At 40.1% G+C, this 17,729-nt stretch overlaps 1 protein-coding gene across 3 annotated transcripts in view; it reads right to left on the reverse strand.

Annotated features, from left to right (window-relative positions):
• ogdhl (oxoglutarate dehydrogenase L) overlaps positions 1 to 17,729 on the reverse strand; it is a 137,335-nt gene that overhangs the window by 2,380 nt on the left and 117,226 nt on the right. For 2 of the 3 annotated variants that reach the window (XM_078530842.1, XM_078530843.1), the window contains exons 18-22: positions 11,513 to 11,584; positions 5,771 to 5,896; positions 5,478 to 5,550; positions 2,951 to 3,114; positions 1,760 to 1,914 (exon numbers count right to left, since the gene is read on the reverse strand). In XM_078530842.1, coding sequence (XP_078386968.1) covers positions 1,760 to 1,914; positions 2,951 to 3,114; positions 5,478 to 5,550; positions 5,771 to 5,896; positions 11,513 to 11,584 — 590 coding nt within the window. Of the gene's footprint in view, positions 1 to 1,151; positions 1,189 to 1,759; positions 1,915 to 2,950; positions 3,115 to 5,477; positions 5,551 to 5,770; positions 5,897 to 11,512; positions 11,585 to 17,729 lie in introns of all 3 variants that reach the window. The other variant, XM_078530844.1, reaches the window with a different exon arrangement.

Consider the following 17,729-nt stretch of genomic DNA (forward strand, 5'->3'; position numbering starts at 1 on the left):
GGCGGGATGAGGTTTCCTGAAGGTTTAATAAAATCTATAAATAATTTATTCACATTTCATAAACATGTCCCAGCTCATGTGACACTGTCACATGAGGGTACATGTTTAAACAATTTTATTTTATCTTTATTTCAAACTTTCAACATGAACTTAATCTCCCTGAGGCAGCTCTGTGCCTCGACGTTTTCTGCACCTTTTCGTGCGCATGTGTGAAAGAGCGCAGGCCCTGACTCTCCCTCCTCCCGCACAGGTAGCGCTGAGCGCTACCGGGTGCGCGTCATGCTGGGCGGGCCTTAATTGGCCCGCCAATGTAAAATGCCGGTGTGCAGACGATTGCGGGCAGCAATCGGCTCCATGCCCTCCCGCACCTGTTCCCAACCAGCCCGCCTGACAGGCAGAAAATTCTGCCCTTGTAATTATTTGGGGATCTGGATAAACAAATACCACTGATAACAAGAATATAACGATAACCAAGAGTCTAATTAAATTTAATAACCAGTAAGGATGCTTGAAATTGAAGACAGGCTAAGAAAAAAATGCCCACACTAAATTTCAAATGCTGACTAAATAGGCTATTAAATATTAATATCTGCGAGTGCATACCAGAGAAAGCCTAACACAATAACTGTGCAAATATAAACAATAAAGCACTGGAAATATTCAGCAGGTCTGGCAGAACCTGTGGGAAGGGAAAGAGAGTTAATGTTTTAATTCAAATATGACTCTTCTTTATAATAACTGTGCTTCTGAAATTCCCTTCTAAAAATTGATGAAATTATGTTAAGCATTTTTCTGGTTTATCATATTTCCAAGGGATTGCAACAACACCCAGGAAATACAGAATTGAAATTTATTTTATATTAGCACGGCTATTACGTTGGACTTTCTTTGGTATGTAGTTGCAGATATTAATATTTAGTAGCCTTATTTAGTCAGCATTTGAAAGTTGCCTTTCTTGCAACTTAAGAACTCTTAGACCCAAAATAATCTTTCCCACTTCTCATTAAACTCTTCCCCTAATATCAATGCAAGACAGTCAAGCTGCACCAAAGGCACCTGTTGCCTCTGGGTCATGACAAGTTATGTTAAAACCTCTTCAAAACAAGCGGGAGAAAGAAACAAAGAAAACTTGTATTTATAGAATAACTCACCACATCTTTCAGACCACCTTTTGAATCACAGTGCTCCCTGAGTATTGCAATTAAGTGTTGGTCTAAATTATGCATAGGATTCCCCCATTAGCTCATGTAAAAAGTTTACACTGTTGTAAAGAAAAAAGGCTTGCATTTATATGGCACCTTTCATTATCACAGCACATGCCAAAGTGCCTTACAGCTAATGAAATATGGCTATTATTTTAAAGTAGCAAATGCAATAGCCAATTTGCATATGGCAAGGCCCCACAAACGGGAATTTTTTTTTTAAAAAAAAAGAGATATTAGTTTAATGTCTCATCTGAAGGATGATACCCAACTCTCAATACTGCACCAGGAGTATCAGAATAGATCTTGTGCTCAAGTCACTGGAGTGGAGCTTGAACACACAACCCTTCTGACTGAGACACAAATGCTATCAACAGATCCACAGCTGACATATTCCGAATAGTCTTTTTATCTTAAAAGCTGTGCTGCCACATGCAAGCACCACCTGAACCAATGGCACACTCCAGTTTTATTCTCTCTTTTACAATCATTCATCTTTTTCTGAAGCAACATATCTAGAAAATGCAATGAAAAATCACTTAACTCTACATACTTACCAAACAGGCCTTTTAAACTGTACTGTCACTCTGAAACGAGGCCTCACATAGTCAAAGTAGCCTATGTTTTTGTGCTCTTCTTGGCACCAGGTGAGTTCAGCATTAGGATATTTGTCAATTTCCATTTTCAGCAGATCAAAGGGGAATGGTGATATCTGCAAAAAGGGAACATCAGGATACAGATAAAAACGTGAGAAAAAATTCAAGTCATAACTAAATCTAAGGAAGTGTTATCTTTCCATCCTAAGTACAATACCGGAACGTTTTCTGAAAAAGGCATAAAACATTTTTATCATTACAACTTGTACATCTTCAAAAGTAATTGTTGGGAAGGCTAATTATTTAAATATCTGTGCAGATAATTTTATGGTGGCTCAGGGTGATGCCCTTGTGCAAGGTGTGGTTTTCATGTTACACAACTATAACTGTCCATTACCGATTGGATCACAGTCTGGGCATCTTTTTTAACTATCATTTGAAACCATATAACCTGAAACAAAAAGTGCTTCAGTGACTGATTTTTAAAAAAAATGGATACCTTGAAATTGACCAACAGTTATATTATGCTTCATGTTTACTCACGAAATAGAATTACGTTAAAAATCCTCCAGCACGCAGAAAGAGTAATTTTTAGAGGAGTTTGAGAATATATTCTTTAGGGTAAAAGCCCCTTTCACATGACCAGTCATCCTTGTGGCTTCTGAATGAACTTTAAATTTCAAAACAGGCTGTTTTGTGCAAAGGGCTTGCACTTACACCAGGTACTAGGTTGACACTTGCCACTCAGTACCATTACAGAGAAAGAAATGGTGAAACTTTCATCCCTTCAGTCCAGGTTCAAGAAACAAGGACAGTGTGCAGATCCAATGTGCCAGTTCATTTTCTTCTCTCTCAGCATTAACTAAACCTGCAGAGGTTGCAGTCAAATGTGCAGATTACTGCACATTGCAATTATATTGCAGTGAAAAAAATAGGCCAGAGTTTTCTGCTTTTGAACTCACCATCACAGGGCGTTTGCTTTCATGAATGGAAAATCATAAATCAGGAAAGTGCAGAAGCCCATATAAAAAAAATCTTATTTTTGAATTTAAAAATTACCAAAATGTTATTTTGATAAATGAACACGAGAGCCATTTCTGCAAAATCATAATACCCAGTCTTTTGCTTCCCTAAACTCCATTTAGACATTACCTGCTCCAGCCTAATGATAGCCACCTCTTTCTCCATTTTTCTGTTTATCCTTTCTTTTGCAAGCTCATAATAAACTTTGCCTGTGCAGAAGATCAGCCTCTTCACATGATTGGGATTTTGAGCCGCAAGCCCTTCATCAGGAATGATGCGTTGAAATGTTGTTCCTATGAAATATCAATGGTAATGATAACTCTTCAACATTGATTACCTTAGCTTGCTTCAAAACATGCATCATTGAACAAGGAGGCACGATGCATTATAATTGCACTGAAATTCTTTGTTTTTTTTATTTAAAAAAAGTAGTGTTCAGTATGCAAAACTAATAAACTGATCTGATGCTGTACTTGGATGCTGGCACATTGTTAATCTAAGAACTCCAACTCATATAAATAATTGTAAAGAAGTGCACTTATACATGGTTCATGATGATTCATTAAGAATTCTGGGGTATTAAGTTGATTCTTTATCTTGCACTGAGATGACCAATCTTCGGAGGTCTCAGTGGAAACATTATCAAAAGTATATCACTTCTACAGTTGAGTTCTGGGCCAAATTTACAAGTGTATCAGTACAAAATTTGAAATATAAAAGGTGGTGGTGGTGGTGTAGCCAGGATCTCTATGGGTGCTAAGGAGACTTTCCATCTAATAATCTGAGTTGAAATCAAGCTCCAGCCCCAAGGCTGAAAAGGAGAGTATTTCCAAGTTAATTGTGAAATGGTTTTATTAACATTTTTACACTATCATGTTCCTCTATCCATCATTCATTATCCTTAGCATAACAAATATGGATGCTGTATGGCTGCTACATTAAATATATCGACCCCGAAACTTGATCACGCCTGGTAATACAAGGGCTCACCTGCCTGTTCATGTGGCCCTAGACAGCATGTTAAATGGCTGTTGGGATTTAATTTAAATGAAGCAGCCAGCTCTGCCTATTGAAGGCACATCTGTTTTGGGAATGGAGGGGTGAGATGGAAACCACTTAAAGGCAGCCAGCATCTCTTAAAGGAGGAGTGCACACTGGTTGCATTCAGCAGGGAAACTTCCCAAATTGAAGACACCTGGAAGAGGGCCAGACTGGGCACTCAGGTTCTCTGATGTTGTTTTGGAGGCCCTGGCCCATGCAATTGTCAAGAGAATGGAGTTTCTGCTCTCCTCCAGTGGGCAGTTATCCCAGGGATCATCTCTGCCAAAGTTTGTGGTGGAGGTCAATGCCAGTAGTTTAGTTCCCAGGACATGGCAGTAATACTGAAGTTTAATGACCTAACCAGGTTTGTTAAGGTAAGAATGCTGCTCTCTTACTTTCTGCTCACACCTTCAACTTCACTATTAACAATACTTCCTTTCCCTAGTTTGCCTTCACTTTCTTATAATCATTGACCAAACTTCACTCCAACTCCTTCTCCTCAGTCACAAACTCAACACTAGTGCAGCTCTCACTTCTTACATATTGCACTTCAACTGTTGAAACATGGAAGGCAAATTCCCTCAAACCTAATGAGACTATCAACAACGCACATCCTTCTTTTTTGCCCAAGGGCGTGCACACCAGGAGGGGGAGCTCATCTACATATCCAATGCCCACAGAAGAAACCGTGTTAGCCATCACGGGCAGGGAGGGAGTTGTTATTGTGACATTACCTTCTTACTTCAATCTCATTTTATGTACTCTGCGTAGCGAAATTTAGCTGCCATCAGCTATTTCTTCTCTGCTCTGCATTCATACCAAAGTCTAACCCTCACTCCTGCATTTCATTTCAGGTACTGAAAATGTGGTTATACCTCTACCACGTCTGGAAGAGAAGGTCAGTTTACCTAAAGGTGCAGTGTCACTGAACCTGACCCGAGCTGGCACTACCCCAGAGATCAGCAGCAGGTGGACTTTAGAAGTTAGGCTAGAGGAGGGTTCTTAATCTGGTCACTGGCCAAGTTTAGGACCCTTATTTAAATGTTTTAAGCACACTTTGCCCCATTGAATGTCTAGGCCCTGAACTTTACTTTAGTACCAGAGGGCTAATCCAATAATTTCAACATTGGGAAAAGTACAGAGTAATGTAACTTGAATCTCTTAGGATAATGGGGGGGGTGGGGGGTGCCATTAATTGCACAAGGGCACAGTTAGACACCTTTTAAACATTTTCAAATATTACATAATTTATGAAGAAACTGACTACTGTACAGCCATGAAACTAATAAATGTTTCTATGTAATTTTTAAAGTCATTTTAGTGGTTTAAAATCAGGTTACTCACAGGTGATGACTGAACACTGATAAAACTACATGCACCAGCTTACCATTGGTTCATGGAAGATTTTATACTTGGCGAAATGCAAATGAGTTTGAGTGGAAGCTTGAGCAAAAACTTCAATGCAGAAAACAATGCAATTCACCATGGTTATTGACTGTGCCCAAAACTGAAACTTCACCCGTAATGTCAGTTTCTAAATTTTGAAAATTCTTTCTAAAGCTGTTTGTAAAACTGTATTGTTTTGATACTTTTTGACTCTAAGAGCAAAACTTACCCGTTTTCATTTCATCAAAATGGGACTTGGCTTCTGGATGTCTTAGCAGAGATTTTGGCGTGAGGATAATCAACTGAAACAGGAAGCGAGTTAGATGAAGTTTAAAATGAATATGAAGCGCAGAACATTAACGTTGCATGTAAAAATTAACACAGCATGCCAGTGATGTACTATGACAGTAGTTGGTCATGTGTAACTTAAAATCCTTAAAATAATAATTCTTAAAATAATAATTTTCTCTGATGAAATTATAAACGATTATGACCATAAAATAACAAGGCAAGTTTTTATACCGGCTTCCTAAATGGTAGCAGAATCTGCCTCCTCAACACGTGAAAGTAGCTTGCTGGTGTGGAGCAGTTTACTATAATCCAATTGCACTCAAACAGTTGCCTTACTTCGAATTCTTCAGTATATTTCTGGGAAAAAAGTCATAGTATTCATAAAATTCAGATAGAAATCATGTAGCAAAATATTTACAATTTTTCTTCAGAAATATTAATGAAGCCTACTTCAAACTATCACTTGCCTTCATACTTTCAGAAAGCCATCATAATGAAGATCATACTGTAATACATTTTTTAAAGAAAAAGTTCTAGCTGAAGCACACTGTAATGTTAGTTTACACAGAGCTTTGAGAGATTATACCTCAAGTTCTCGACCGAAACTTGAACAGGACAATCAGAATTCTTACTGCATTGAAAACCAAGAGACTGATCCTAACCCAGTCATTAAAATATTGCATTCATACTGGCATTTTTTGTTCAAGAATTGCCTTTTGAAATTTGTTTTGTTAATTATTCATTTTTAAACATAACTTAGAGAAACAAATTAAATGGTGCATCCAGCTGTGACCTTGATAAAAGCAAAAAACTGTGGATGCTGGAAATCCAAAACAAAATGCATTGATGACACCAGAAGCAAATCAAAGTAAAACTTTTAATCCATTTAGGAAGTATTTTGGTCAAAACAATGATAACTGCTGTTGTCAGTAAAGTGGTTTGTGTACTGCAGTCCAGTACTGCATTTTTGCTCTATACAAGCATTGTGGTTAATTTATCTGGTTTTGAAACAAAAGTGCAAGCTGGAAGGGCTATCTGTTGCTATGGTTTATAATGGATGCTTGCCAACAGCTTTTTAATGGCCTTAACTAAACACAACACAGCTGAATGCTTCAATGTATTTGTTAACCAAAGAACACACAAAAGAAAAAATACATAAATCCAGTAACCTTCCTTAATTTTCCTTCAGCAATTTTAGTTTGTGCAATGATTCAGTACTTGAAAACGGCACTGAACACTGAAAATCTGAATTGAAACAACTCACACTTATCCAAATCAGTTTAACTTAGATCAATGAGGACAATATATGCTGCCTAAATTAGTGAACAGTACACACATATTTTTGGGGATATGCTTTTTGATAGAAATTAGTTGAAGGGATTCAAACTTCAAATTGAAATGGTACAAAAAAACAGTTTAGCATCTGAATTCATTTAACTGTGATACATCAGCATAGGAGCTTAAACTAAAATTAAGAGGTTCAACAATCATTTGGTCCAGTATCTAAATGGGTTGGAGGTCTTGTGGTGCAGTGAAGTGTCCCTACCTCTGAGCCAGAAGCTCCAAGTTCAAGTCCCACTTCAGTACTTGATGGCCACGGAAGGTGCATTCATATGACCAAACAGGTTGATTATCAGCCTGCAAATCCGATACGCCTGACGGTAAGAGTGGGAGAGTTTTGTGGTCAGCCATACTGCAGAAAGCAACTGCAGTACCTTGCCAAGCATAGTCATGGAACAATCCAAGGAAGTCCATGGCTACCAACACCCCCTTAGCTGAAGGAAGAGGAGGATCTAAAAGGGAAATTCATTTTATCAATGTCACATCTTTCCTTCTTTGCAGGTTGCTCCATGAATTAGCACCCCTCCCTTAGATGAACTGGTGAAACAGCCTGGCCTGTGGACTTCTACATGACCATCACCAATTTAACTCCATGATTAACAAGGGCAACCTGCAGCTTGTTGAGCTGGATAAAGTTAGTCCCAACTTCTCCCAACTACAGAACATCTCAATTTATTTGTAGCAACTTGACTGGGAAGTGATGAAAGTCACAAAGTTCAAGTGACTCCAAAATTTCCTTTTACTTGAATATACATATGCCTTATTTCACTAAAAAGTGAAATACTGCAGGTGCTGGAAATCTGAAATAAAAGTAGAAAATGTTGGAAATATTTGGCTAGTCAAACAGCAACATTGGACAGAGAAACAGGGTTAATGTTTTGGATCAATGACTTTTCATCTCTTCCACTGGTGTTTATTAATTAGTTGTTTGATAGTACAAAGCTTGAGTATTGCTGAAAAAAAAAGACAATTTTTGTCAAAGCTTTTCATCTTGCACCCATCAGTACAATTTGCAAGAAAGTACCAATGTCAGGAGGAAACAACATATTTATACTGTATGAGAAGACAGTGCTGATTGTTTGACAAATGGACTCTGATTAGTAGTCATTGCCATGGAGAATGCATCAGTTGATGGTGACTGACAGTTAACTGCCAAGCGTTGTTTGAAGTTTAAACCAGGCAGCTTAACTCTGATTGATCAAGGCATTGCCCTCGGGAATGAACCAGGAAATGGCTGTCCCTTCTTTTGTTCAGCTGAAACAGGCACAATGTTCTTTCTGTCTGTAAAGAACAGGGCCCTGTGTATTAATATATGCAGCTTCCAGTACATGCAAATACTCCACACTGCGAGCCCGACTGACAATCTTAAATTGGTTGTCAGTGTAGTTCTTAGCGTACTGCGGATTATTTAGCAAATGTTGTCCAATGGTGGAATCACATCTAATGTTGGACACTATTTTGAGTTTTGCAAGCACAGGCTGGTTGGGTACAGTCCATACCTTGCCCGTTGCGAAAAGAGGAAGGGACATACTGTTTAATATGATCAGCCAGTCTTTGGGACATACAGCCTATGTACCTAGCAAAACACTGGCACTAAAATTCATACATCACATTACTCATTTGTGTGACAGGCAGAATGTCTTTTTGGCTTGATGGCAGCATCCTGTTAGCGGAGAATACAATTTGTGTTGCTACTGCATAGTAGCAGCGTGAAACAACTAGCTTCACCTGTTGCTCAAATCTTTATGCCCTTCCAGGGTAATCTGAGGCAGACTAGGCACTTTTCAGGGCCGAAAGTGATGGCCTTCGACCCGTTCATGAGTTTGCACGATATACAGTGTGAAATGATCTGATCAGGGTAGCCATTATCCCATATAATGTCTTTGATGAGCTCTATTTCAGCATCAAGCTTGCAAGATAAGCAAATGGCTCAGGCCCTATTTACGAGGTTACCGATAAGGCCAATCTTATAGTGCACCAGTGAAGGTAGGCTTGCAGTAGACCATGGGGAAAATTTTCCCCGTGTCGGGTGGGGGGGGCAGGGGGGCGAGTGCAGGAGCGGGCGCAGGCATCCGATCGGCGCCCCCAATCGGGTGCATGCTGCCATTTTACGTGGGCGGGCCATTAAGGCCCGCCCACCGTGACGCACACCCAGAAGCGCTGTGCACTCGCTCTGCAGGCGGGGGGATTCCGTGAGTCGGGGCCTGCGCTCTTTCGCGCATGCGCGTGAAAGGGCGGAAGTGCCTCAGGGAGATTAGTTTAAGTTCTGGAAAATTTAATAAAGGTGAAAAAAAATTTAAGGACATTTCCCCTCATGTGAAACTGTCACATGAGCTGGGACATGTCCATTAATTTTTTCATTTAATTAATAAACCCTTCAGGAAACCTCATCCTGCCCGTGGATGAGGTTTCATGAAAAATGCGAAGGCTGCCTGGGCTCTTCGCCTGCCTGCCAACCTTAAGGTTGGACAGGCAGCATTCTTAACAACTTTAATTACTTTCTTTATGGCCTTAATAGGCCTTTGGCAGTTCGGCGAGTGCACAGCCGACATGGCTGCGTGCCCGTCGAGCTGGCAATCTAAATTATGCTCAGTGATGTCGGGACGCCCGCTCGATGTCACCGCGTGCCATTTTACGGTTCGGGAAGCGGGCCCCGCCCCCGTTCGCCAACGGGGAAGTTCTTCCCAAGACTCCCCTATTTTTAAACTCCAACCCCCTAGCAATTCAGGCCAAAATTCCATTTGCCTTCTTAATTACTTGCTGTACCTGCATGCTAACTTTTTGTATTTCATGCACAAGAACACCCAGATCCCTCTGGGCTGCACTTTTTTGGAGTCTCTCTCCATTTAAAAAATAGTCTACCTTTTGATTTTTCCTACCAAAGTGCACAACCTCACACTTCTCTGCATTAAACTCCATCTGCCAAGTTTTTGCCCACTCACTCAGCCTGTCTATATCCCCTTGCAGATTCCTTATGCCCTCATTGCACTCTGCCCCCCCCACCCCCCTCCAAGTCATTAATATAGATAGTATATAATTGAGGCCCTAGGACCGTTCCTTGTGGCACTCCACTAATTACGTCTTTCCAACCTGCGAAAGACCCATTAATCCCGACTCTCTGTCTTCTGAGTGTTAACCAATCTCAATTCATGCTAATATATTACCCCCAATATCGTGAGTTCTTATCTTGTGAAATAACCTTTTATGTGGCACCATACTGAATGCCTTCTGGAAATCCAAATACACTACATCTACCACTTTATCAACTCTGCTTATTATATCCTCAAAGAACTCTAGCAAATTTGTCAAACACGATTTCCTTTTCACAAAACCATGTTGACCCTGTTTGATTGCATTAAGCTTTTCTAAGTGTCCTATTTCTTCCTTAATAATTGACTCTAGCATTTCCCAATGACAGATGTTAGGCTTACTGGCCTATAGTTTCTGCTCTATGTCTCCTTCCCTTCTTGAACAGGGGCGTCATGTTAGCGGTTTTCCAATCCGTGGGACCCTCCTGGAATCCAGTGAGTTCTGGAATATTTCGACCAATGCCTCCACTATCTCTGCAGCCACTTCCTTTAAAACCCTTGGATCCTTGCGAATTGTCTGCCTTTAGTCCCATTAGTTTGTCAAATACTTTGTCATTTGTGATAGAGACTGTTACAAGATTTTTCCTCCCATTTGCCCCTTATCTGATATCTTTGGAATGTTTATACTGTCCTCGAACGTGAAGACCAATACAAAATATTGGTTTAAATTATCTGCCATTTCCCTCTTCCCCATTATCAATTCTCCAGTCGCATCCTCCAAGGGACCCATGCTCACTTTAGCTACTCTTTCTTTTTATATACCCGTAGAAGCTCTTATTGTTTGTTTTTATATTTCTTGCCAATTTACTTTCATAATCAAAGGGAGTTCATTTGATTGCTCCATTCCAAAGATGAATTTGAGTGCAGGATAGACCCCATTAAGAAATGCAAGGAAATTATTACATGCATCTGTGGATTTAAATATAGCAAATGTATAATCCACATATCGGAAATATGCAAGATGTAGAAGGTTGGGTGTCATTCCATCGAAATCATGTTTCTCATGGAACCCAGCAAAGATGTTTGTGAGAGCTGGGCCTAAAGGGGATATATTTTACATTTTAGTAGGCGTTATGGATTTAAATCATCTGACTTAACCTCACTTTTTTTTAAAGGAGCAATGTATGCAATTTTTGCAGTTGACGTATTCACATAATGCTGGTTGATACAAAACCTGAGGCACCAGATTTTTGCTTATTTAATGCAAGAGAATAGATTGTAAATCTGATTTGAGATAGTATAAAAATAAAACCTGAATAAGGGAATACAGAGTACTCTTAGAGGATTATGTTTGATTCAGGTTATGTCCTTTATATTTACAAGGAGCAGGGTGAATATCACTTTAATCTTTTCATTTCAAAGATTCAACCTGTACTTTACATAGATAATGAAGGTGCTTCAAAGCCGGTTAACAATTAATACTGTCATTGTTTTCTGGATAATCACTTTATTCTGAATGTTTCATTTTATGTGGATGCTTTTTCACCAATAAATGTTTTTTGTGGTTACACAAATAGAATAATGGACAGATATTTAAACTCACAGGATATACATCTGAGTCTTCAATACACATCTGTAGGAATCGTTCTGGTCTGGCTGAAGAGTGCTCTGGACCCTAAAAATTATAAACGGCTAATTAAATAATTAGTATCAATGGGAAATTAACATACTCTGAAATGAGATTATAAATAGTTGGAATACATCACAGTGGGGCAAATTCTTACAACAGGCAACAGAACTTAAATGATTCAATACCCTTAGTCATCAAATCACAATTTTCCAAGTCATGCTACCAGCAGACAAGGGGCTTTGCTTAATTTGGATATTATCTGAATTTCAAGATTTTGTTAGAGCATTTAATCTTTATAGACATTTTTGATAGATAAGAGTTGTAAGTCATCTGAAATTCACCAATATTCACAGTGATATTAGTGGGTACTGTGACAAAAATGAGCCTTGGGAACAAGTAAGGGAGACCAGATAGATACGGTAATTGGTGAGGAGAGAGAGAAAAATGCTACTTAAAGGAAATTATTTGCATTGTAATTTAGCCAAACAAATGCAAATAATTTACTGTAGCAATGAAGACTGGACAAAACAGCCCACTTAATCACACCCCATCCACCACCTTAAACATTTACTCCTTCCATCACCAGTGTACAGTGGCTGCAGTGAGTACCAGACGTACAAGCTGCACTGCAGCAACTTGTTAAGGCTACTTCAACAAATACACAACATCTGCCACTTAGAAGAACAAGGGAAGCAATTTTTTTTCACTTGTTTACGGCGTTGGGCCTCACTGGCTAAGCCAGCATTTATTGCCCATCTCCAATTCCCTCAAGGTGGTGGTGGGTTGCCTTCTTGAACCACTGCAGTCGTGTGGTGTAGGGACACCCACAGTGCTGTTAGGAAGGGAGTTCTAGGATTTTGACCCAGTGACAGTGAAGGATGGCGAAATAAGTCAGCATGGAGAATGGCTTGGAGGGGACTTGCAGGTGGTGGTATTCCCATGCATCTGCTGAGGCCATGGGTTTGGAAGATGCTATCAAAGGAGGTTGTGAGGTTGTGGGTTTGTGGGAGCACCAGTAGCTACTAGTTCCCCTCCGAGCCATGCAATATTCTGATTTGGAACTACATTGCCATTCGTATACTGTCGCTGGGTCAAAATCCTGGAACTCCCTCCCTAACAGCACTATGGTGTACCTACACCACATGGACTGCAGCGGTTCAAAAAGATGGCTCACCACCACCTTAAGGGCAAACAGGGATGAACAATAACTGCTGGCCTTGCCAGCGATGCTCAAAGCCCACAAATGAATAAAAAGTCGCTGATTTCATAAAGGTAAACGTAGCAGCCAATTTGCACAGCTTGATATTACAACTAAAACTGATTTGAGCTGTGAATTTTCTGATGGCTCTGATTGAGAGTGGAATGTTATCTATGACACCAGGAGGACTCATCCCCTTCTTCATATGGTGCACTGGGATGTTTAGTGTCCATCTGTACTCGTGAAAGAGGTGCACAGAGCATTATAACCTGGTACTTAGGTTGAAGCATTACTTGTTGACTGAAGGACGTACACAGTGGAACCTGTGACAATTGAGTTAATGGGATATAGTTGAGAGATTTTCCACTAGGTTATTACTTACTGTGCTTTCATAGTTTGATTTAGAACAAAGCCAAATTACATAAAATATTTTCAACTGTACAGCTTAAAAGCACCGATTTAGTCAACATATTAATACAACATGCCCATTATAACCACTTTTCAAAATATGTTTGCTGTGACTCAATGTATATTAGCTTTGTAATACTGTATTAAATATTGCTGCCTAAACTGGTGTCCACTTAAACTGAATTGAAATTGTAATGATAAGCCTTAGCTTTGATTTTGCTAAAGACATTTGCGATATTAATAACAAGGCCCTAATGACAAGATGGATGAAGCTATGATATTAAATTATCTATACGAGTAAGAAACACTAATCAACTCAGTAAATTAGAGGAAATAAAAGTGCAAATGTGGCTATGTTAAAAAATCCAGACCATCAGTCATTAAAATAGGCTTAAACCTTTGTGGAAACATAATCTCTGACAAACAGCTATTTATTGCTCTTATTTAAAAATTAGAACTGAAATTAAGCTACCCCTGGTTTGTCTGCATCCCTGTGTTTGTGCAAATCTTGACAACTTAGTCACTGAAATTTATGCACAATTCAAGTTTTTATTTTGATAGCTCTCACTATTTATATTTGCTTTCAAATAAACAGTCATTTTCATTGTGTAAAGTGTAGCAAGTAGCAGTATGTGCACCAAATTATTAAATATATGAATTAGGAGTGGGCCACTTGGCCCCTTGAGCCTGCTCCACTATTCAATAAGATCATGACTGATCTGATTGTAACCTCAACTCCACATTCTCACCTACCTCCAAAAACCTTTCATCTCCTTATTCGTCAAGAATTTATCTAGCTCTGCCTTAAAAATATTCAGAGTCTTCTTCCATCGCATTTTGAGGAAGAGTGTTCCAAAGGCACTCAGACCCCAGAGGAAAAATTTCTTCTCATCTCAGCCTTAGGGGTGACCCCTTAGTTTTAAACAATGACCCCTAGGGCAGCATCTTCCCCCCGGCAGGGGGGGGTGGTTGTGCAGGAGTGGGCGGGTTCCCGATCAGCGCCCCCTATCGGGGCGCGCCGCCATTTTGCGTGGTGGGCGGGCCAATTAAGGCCCGCCCAGCATGATGTGCGCCAGGAAATGTTATGCGCTCCCTGTGCTGGGGGGGGGGGGGGCATTCCCTGAGCTGGGAGTGCGCTCTATCACACGTGCGCGTGAAAGAGTGCACAGATCTTGCTGAGGCAAAGTGCTGCTTCAGGGAGGTCGGCTCAGGTTTCAAACAGTGAATAAAGTTGAGAAAAAAATTATTGACATGTCCCCTCATGTGAAACTGTCACGTCAATTTCTTTTATTTAGATATTTCATACAAATTTTAATACCCTCATGAAACCTCATCCCGCCCGAGGATGAGGTTTCAAGTGTTTTCTGAAGGCCGCCTGCCCTCTTCACCTGCCTGCCAACCTTAAGGTTGGACGGGTAGGTCCATTAATCAGTTTAATTACTTTTTTAATGGCCTTAATAGGCCTTTGACAGTTCGGTGGGCATGCAGCCGATTCAGCCGTGCGCCCGCTGAACTGAAAATCTAAATGACGCGGGATAACGTCAGGACACACGCCCGACTTCACCCCGTATCATTTTATGCATCAGCGAGCGGGCCCCGCCCCCCCGCTCGCCAACCGGAAGATGCAGCCCCTAATTCTAGATTCTCCCACAAGAGGAAACAACCCCTCCACATCCACGCTGTCAAGACCCCTCAGGATCTTGTATGTTTCAATCAAATCTACTATGATTAGGTTAAAGGGCACACACCTGCACTGGAATGTGTTTCAACTTGCAAAGAAACAAAGATGATGGCCCAAAGTGCAGGGCAGAACCACAGTTGTAAAAAAAGTATAAACGATAAAGCAAGTCAAAAAGTAATGATAGGATAATGCCAGGCTTGGGTTGTAAACGACTGAATGTTATAGGACCAAATAGAGATGGGGACTTCAGCAGGATCTGGGAGAAAATAGGTTTGAGTAGCAGACTTTAAAATAAGTCTTGTTTTCAACATTCTGGGAGCTCAAGAGAGGAGGAAAATTGTGCAGGATAACATTTTTGAAGCTTAGAGTGAAGAGGACAGAAATTCAGAGGAGCACTAATCATAGTAATATTGAGAAAGAAAATCAAGAAAGGTTGTTAGAGGGGTATTGGAAATTAGGGGCAGGATTTTACAGTCGGCGTGCAGGGGCGGGCCCGACACGCCGACACGTAATAACGTCGGGTAAGCGTCCCGACTTCATGGCGCAGTCCCACGATATTTCATTCGGTGGGCGCACGCCAGAGTTGGCTGCGCGCCAGCCAAAATGTGAAGGGCCTATTAAGGCCATTAAGAGAGTAATTATTGTGATTGTGAACGCTTCCCATCCAACCTTAAGGTTGGTGGGCAGGCAAAAAGCCCAAGGGCCCTTCGCGTTTTTTAGGAAACCTCATTCATGAGCGGGATGAGGTTTCCTAAACCTTTTATTAAATAAATAAAAACTTTTCCCTAAAAATAAAAACATGTCCAATCTCATGTGACACAGTCACATGAGGGGACATGTTTAAATAAATTTTTTGACCCATTTATTTAATATTTCAATATCCATTCAATCTCCCTGAGGCAGCTCCGTGCTGGTGAAAGAGCGCTGGCCCTGACTCTCCATCCTCCCCCCACCCGCACAGGTAGCACTGAGCGCTATCGATCACGTATTACGCCTTAATTGGCCCGCCTGTGTAAAATGGCAATGCGGAGACGATTGTGGGCAGCGAACAGCTCTGCAACCACCCCCCGCCCGCTGCCAGAAAAATACAGGCCTAGAGGTAGGAAAGGTTTCAATTATCGGGCAGGTATTATCTCAAATCTGATGCAGGAATGCAGGAAGGGTGCAAAAATGTGAGAAAAGTGTTCAAGTGTTGGATGGAGTTGGGTTTTATCATTAGTTAAGGGTTGTTGAGAAGATGCATTTTTTTTTTTAAGTATGAGAGATGTTTAGCAATGAAGATGTGGAAGTTCATTTTGAGGTCAGAGGTGATCATCAAAAGGAAAAAGGTGTTGGTTAACATTTAGTTAGAATTCAGAAAGATATGAAAAACTTGTGCCTTTGAAGAATTCATAAGAACTAGATTTACATTGTTCAGTTGCAGGTGACATTTTACATGATCTTATTCAACCTTAGTATTGCCGTTGTCTTATAGATCCTGGCCCTTCAACATGATGAATTAAAGAAAACATGCAAAGTTCTGAACAGGAAACATGTAGGATAATATAACCTTTTAATTTAATCAAACACCCTTGGGAGCAACCTAGCACTGGATTGGATTAGAGATATGGCTAGTTATCCTAACTGGGCAGTTTGCATAAATGATATATAATCACAAACAATTATTTACTTCTCCATTTTTATCAATGGATATCAATTCATTTTGTATCCATGTTTATTTGCTTTTCCATTGCGCATGATCTTACATCAACATCCATCTGCATTTTCTTAGATTGTTTACTTGATTTCTTGGCCAATTAATTTGACAGGATCCCATTCTGATCAGCAATTTAGCGTATGTATTTGCCTACATAATCACAGTCTCTTGACTGTAAAATAATTCATTACATTTGAAGCTCTGAACCAATTTCTGTGAAGTGGCAAGATGTTTCCTACATTCATCCTTCTTTCACTGTTGTGTTCATAAGGGAGTTTAGATACTTAGCAATGAAAAAGTATATCATTGTTCAAAACGCTTTAATCAATGTGAGAAAAATTTGGCTAATCTATCTGTTCAGTAATTTTGTTCATTAATTGTTTTGTTTTTCATTAACACGGAGCTAAGATACCAACGTAATTATCTTAAAAATTATTTATTTTAAGCAAACTATCCTTATCCTAAATGATTAATTGAAAGACCAATATGCTGTTTACCCTCCATACAGCATTAGTGCTAAAATAGAGAATAACATAGTGAATTTTGAAGAATGCACAAATGCACTCCTGAAGCTCAATAAATACTAGCAATGGACTATTGGGACTGTTTTCAAGAACTGAGTAAAATTGATGTTTAAATTATGAGTAAACTTAAACCAACCCCAATTAAACAAAGAAGTATTCTTTGCTTTGTTATTAAAATTCTCAGCCTTGTTTTCAAATCCCTCCATGGCTTTTTCCCTCCCTATCTCTGCGATCTCCTCCAGCCTCACAACTCTCTGAGATATCTGCCATTCTCTAATTCCGGCCTCTTGAGCATCTATCAGTGGCCTTGCCTACAGTTGCTCAGGCCCTAAACTCTGGCATATTCTCCCTACACCTCTCTCTGCCTCTCTACTTCACTTTCCTCCTTTAAGACAATCCTTAAATCATACCTCTATATGTCCTAGGGCAACATTTCCCCCCCGTTTGGGTGGGTGGGGGGTGGGGGGGTGTGTGATGGTGGTGGTGGTGGAGTGCAGGAGCGGCCGTGGGCCTTCCGATTCACGAAAGAGCATACAGATCTCCCTGAGGCAAAGTGTTGCCTCAGAGAGATCGTCTCCCATTTGAAACTTTAAATAAAGGTTTTTTAAAAATTTCCCTGCCATGTCCCCTCATGTGAGTGTCACATGTCCATAACTGTTATTGAAACCTTTAATAAAAACTTA

The sequence above is a fragment of the Cetorhinus maximus genome, chromosome 27 (assembly GCF_964194155.1).
Source record: "Cetorhinus maximus chromosome 27, sCetMax3.hap1.1, whole genome shotgun sequence".
Taxonomy (NCBI): Eukaryota; Metazoa; Chordata; class Chondrichthyes; order Lamniformes; family Cetorhinidae; genus Cetorhinus; species Cetorhinus maximus.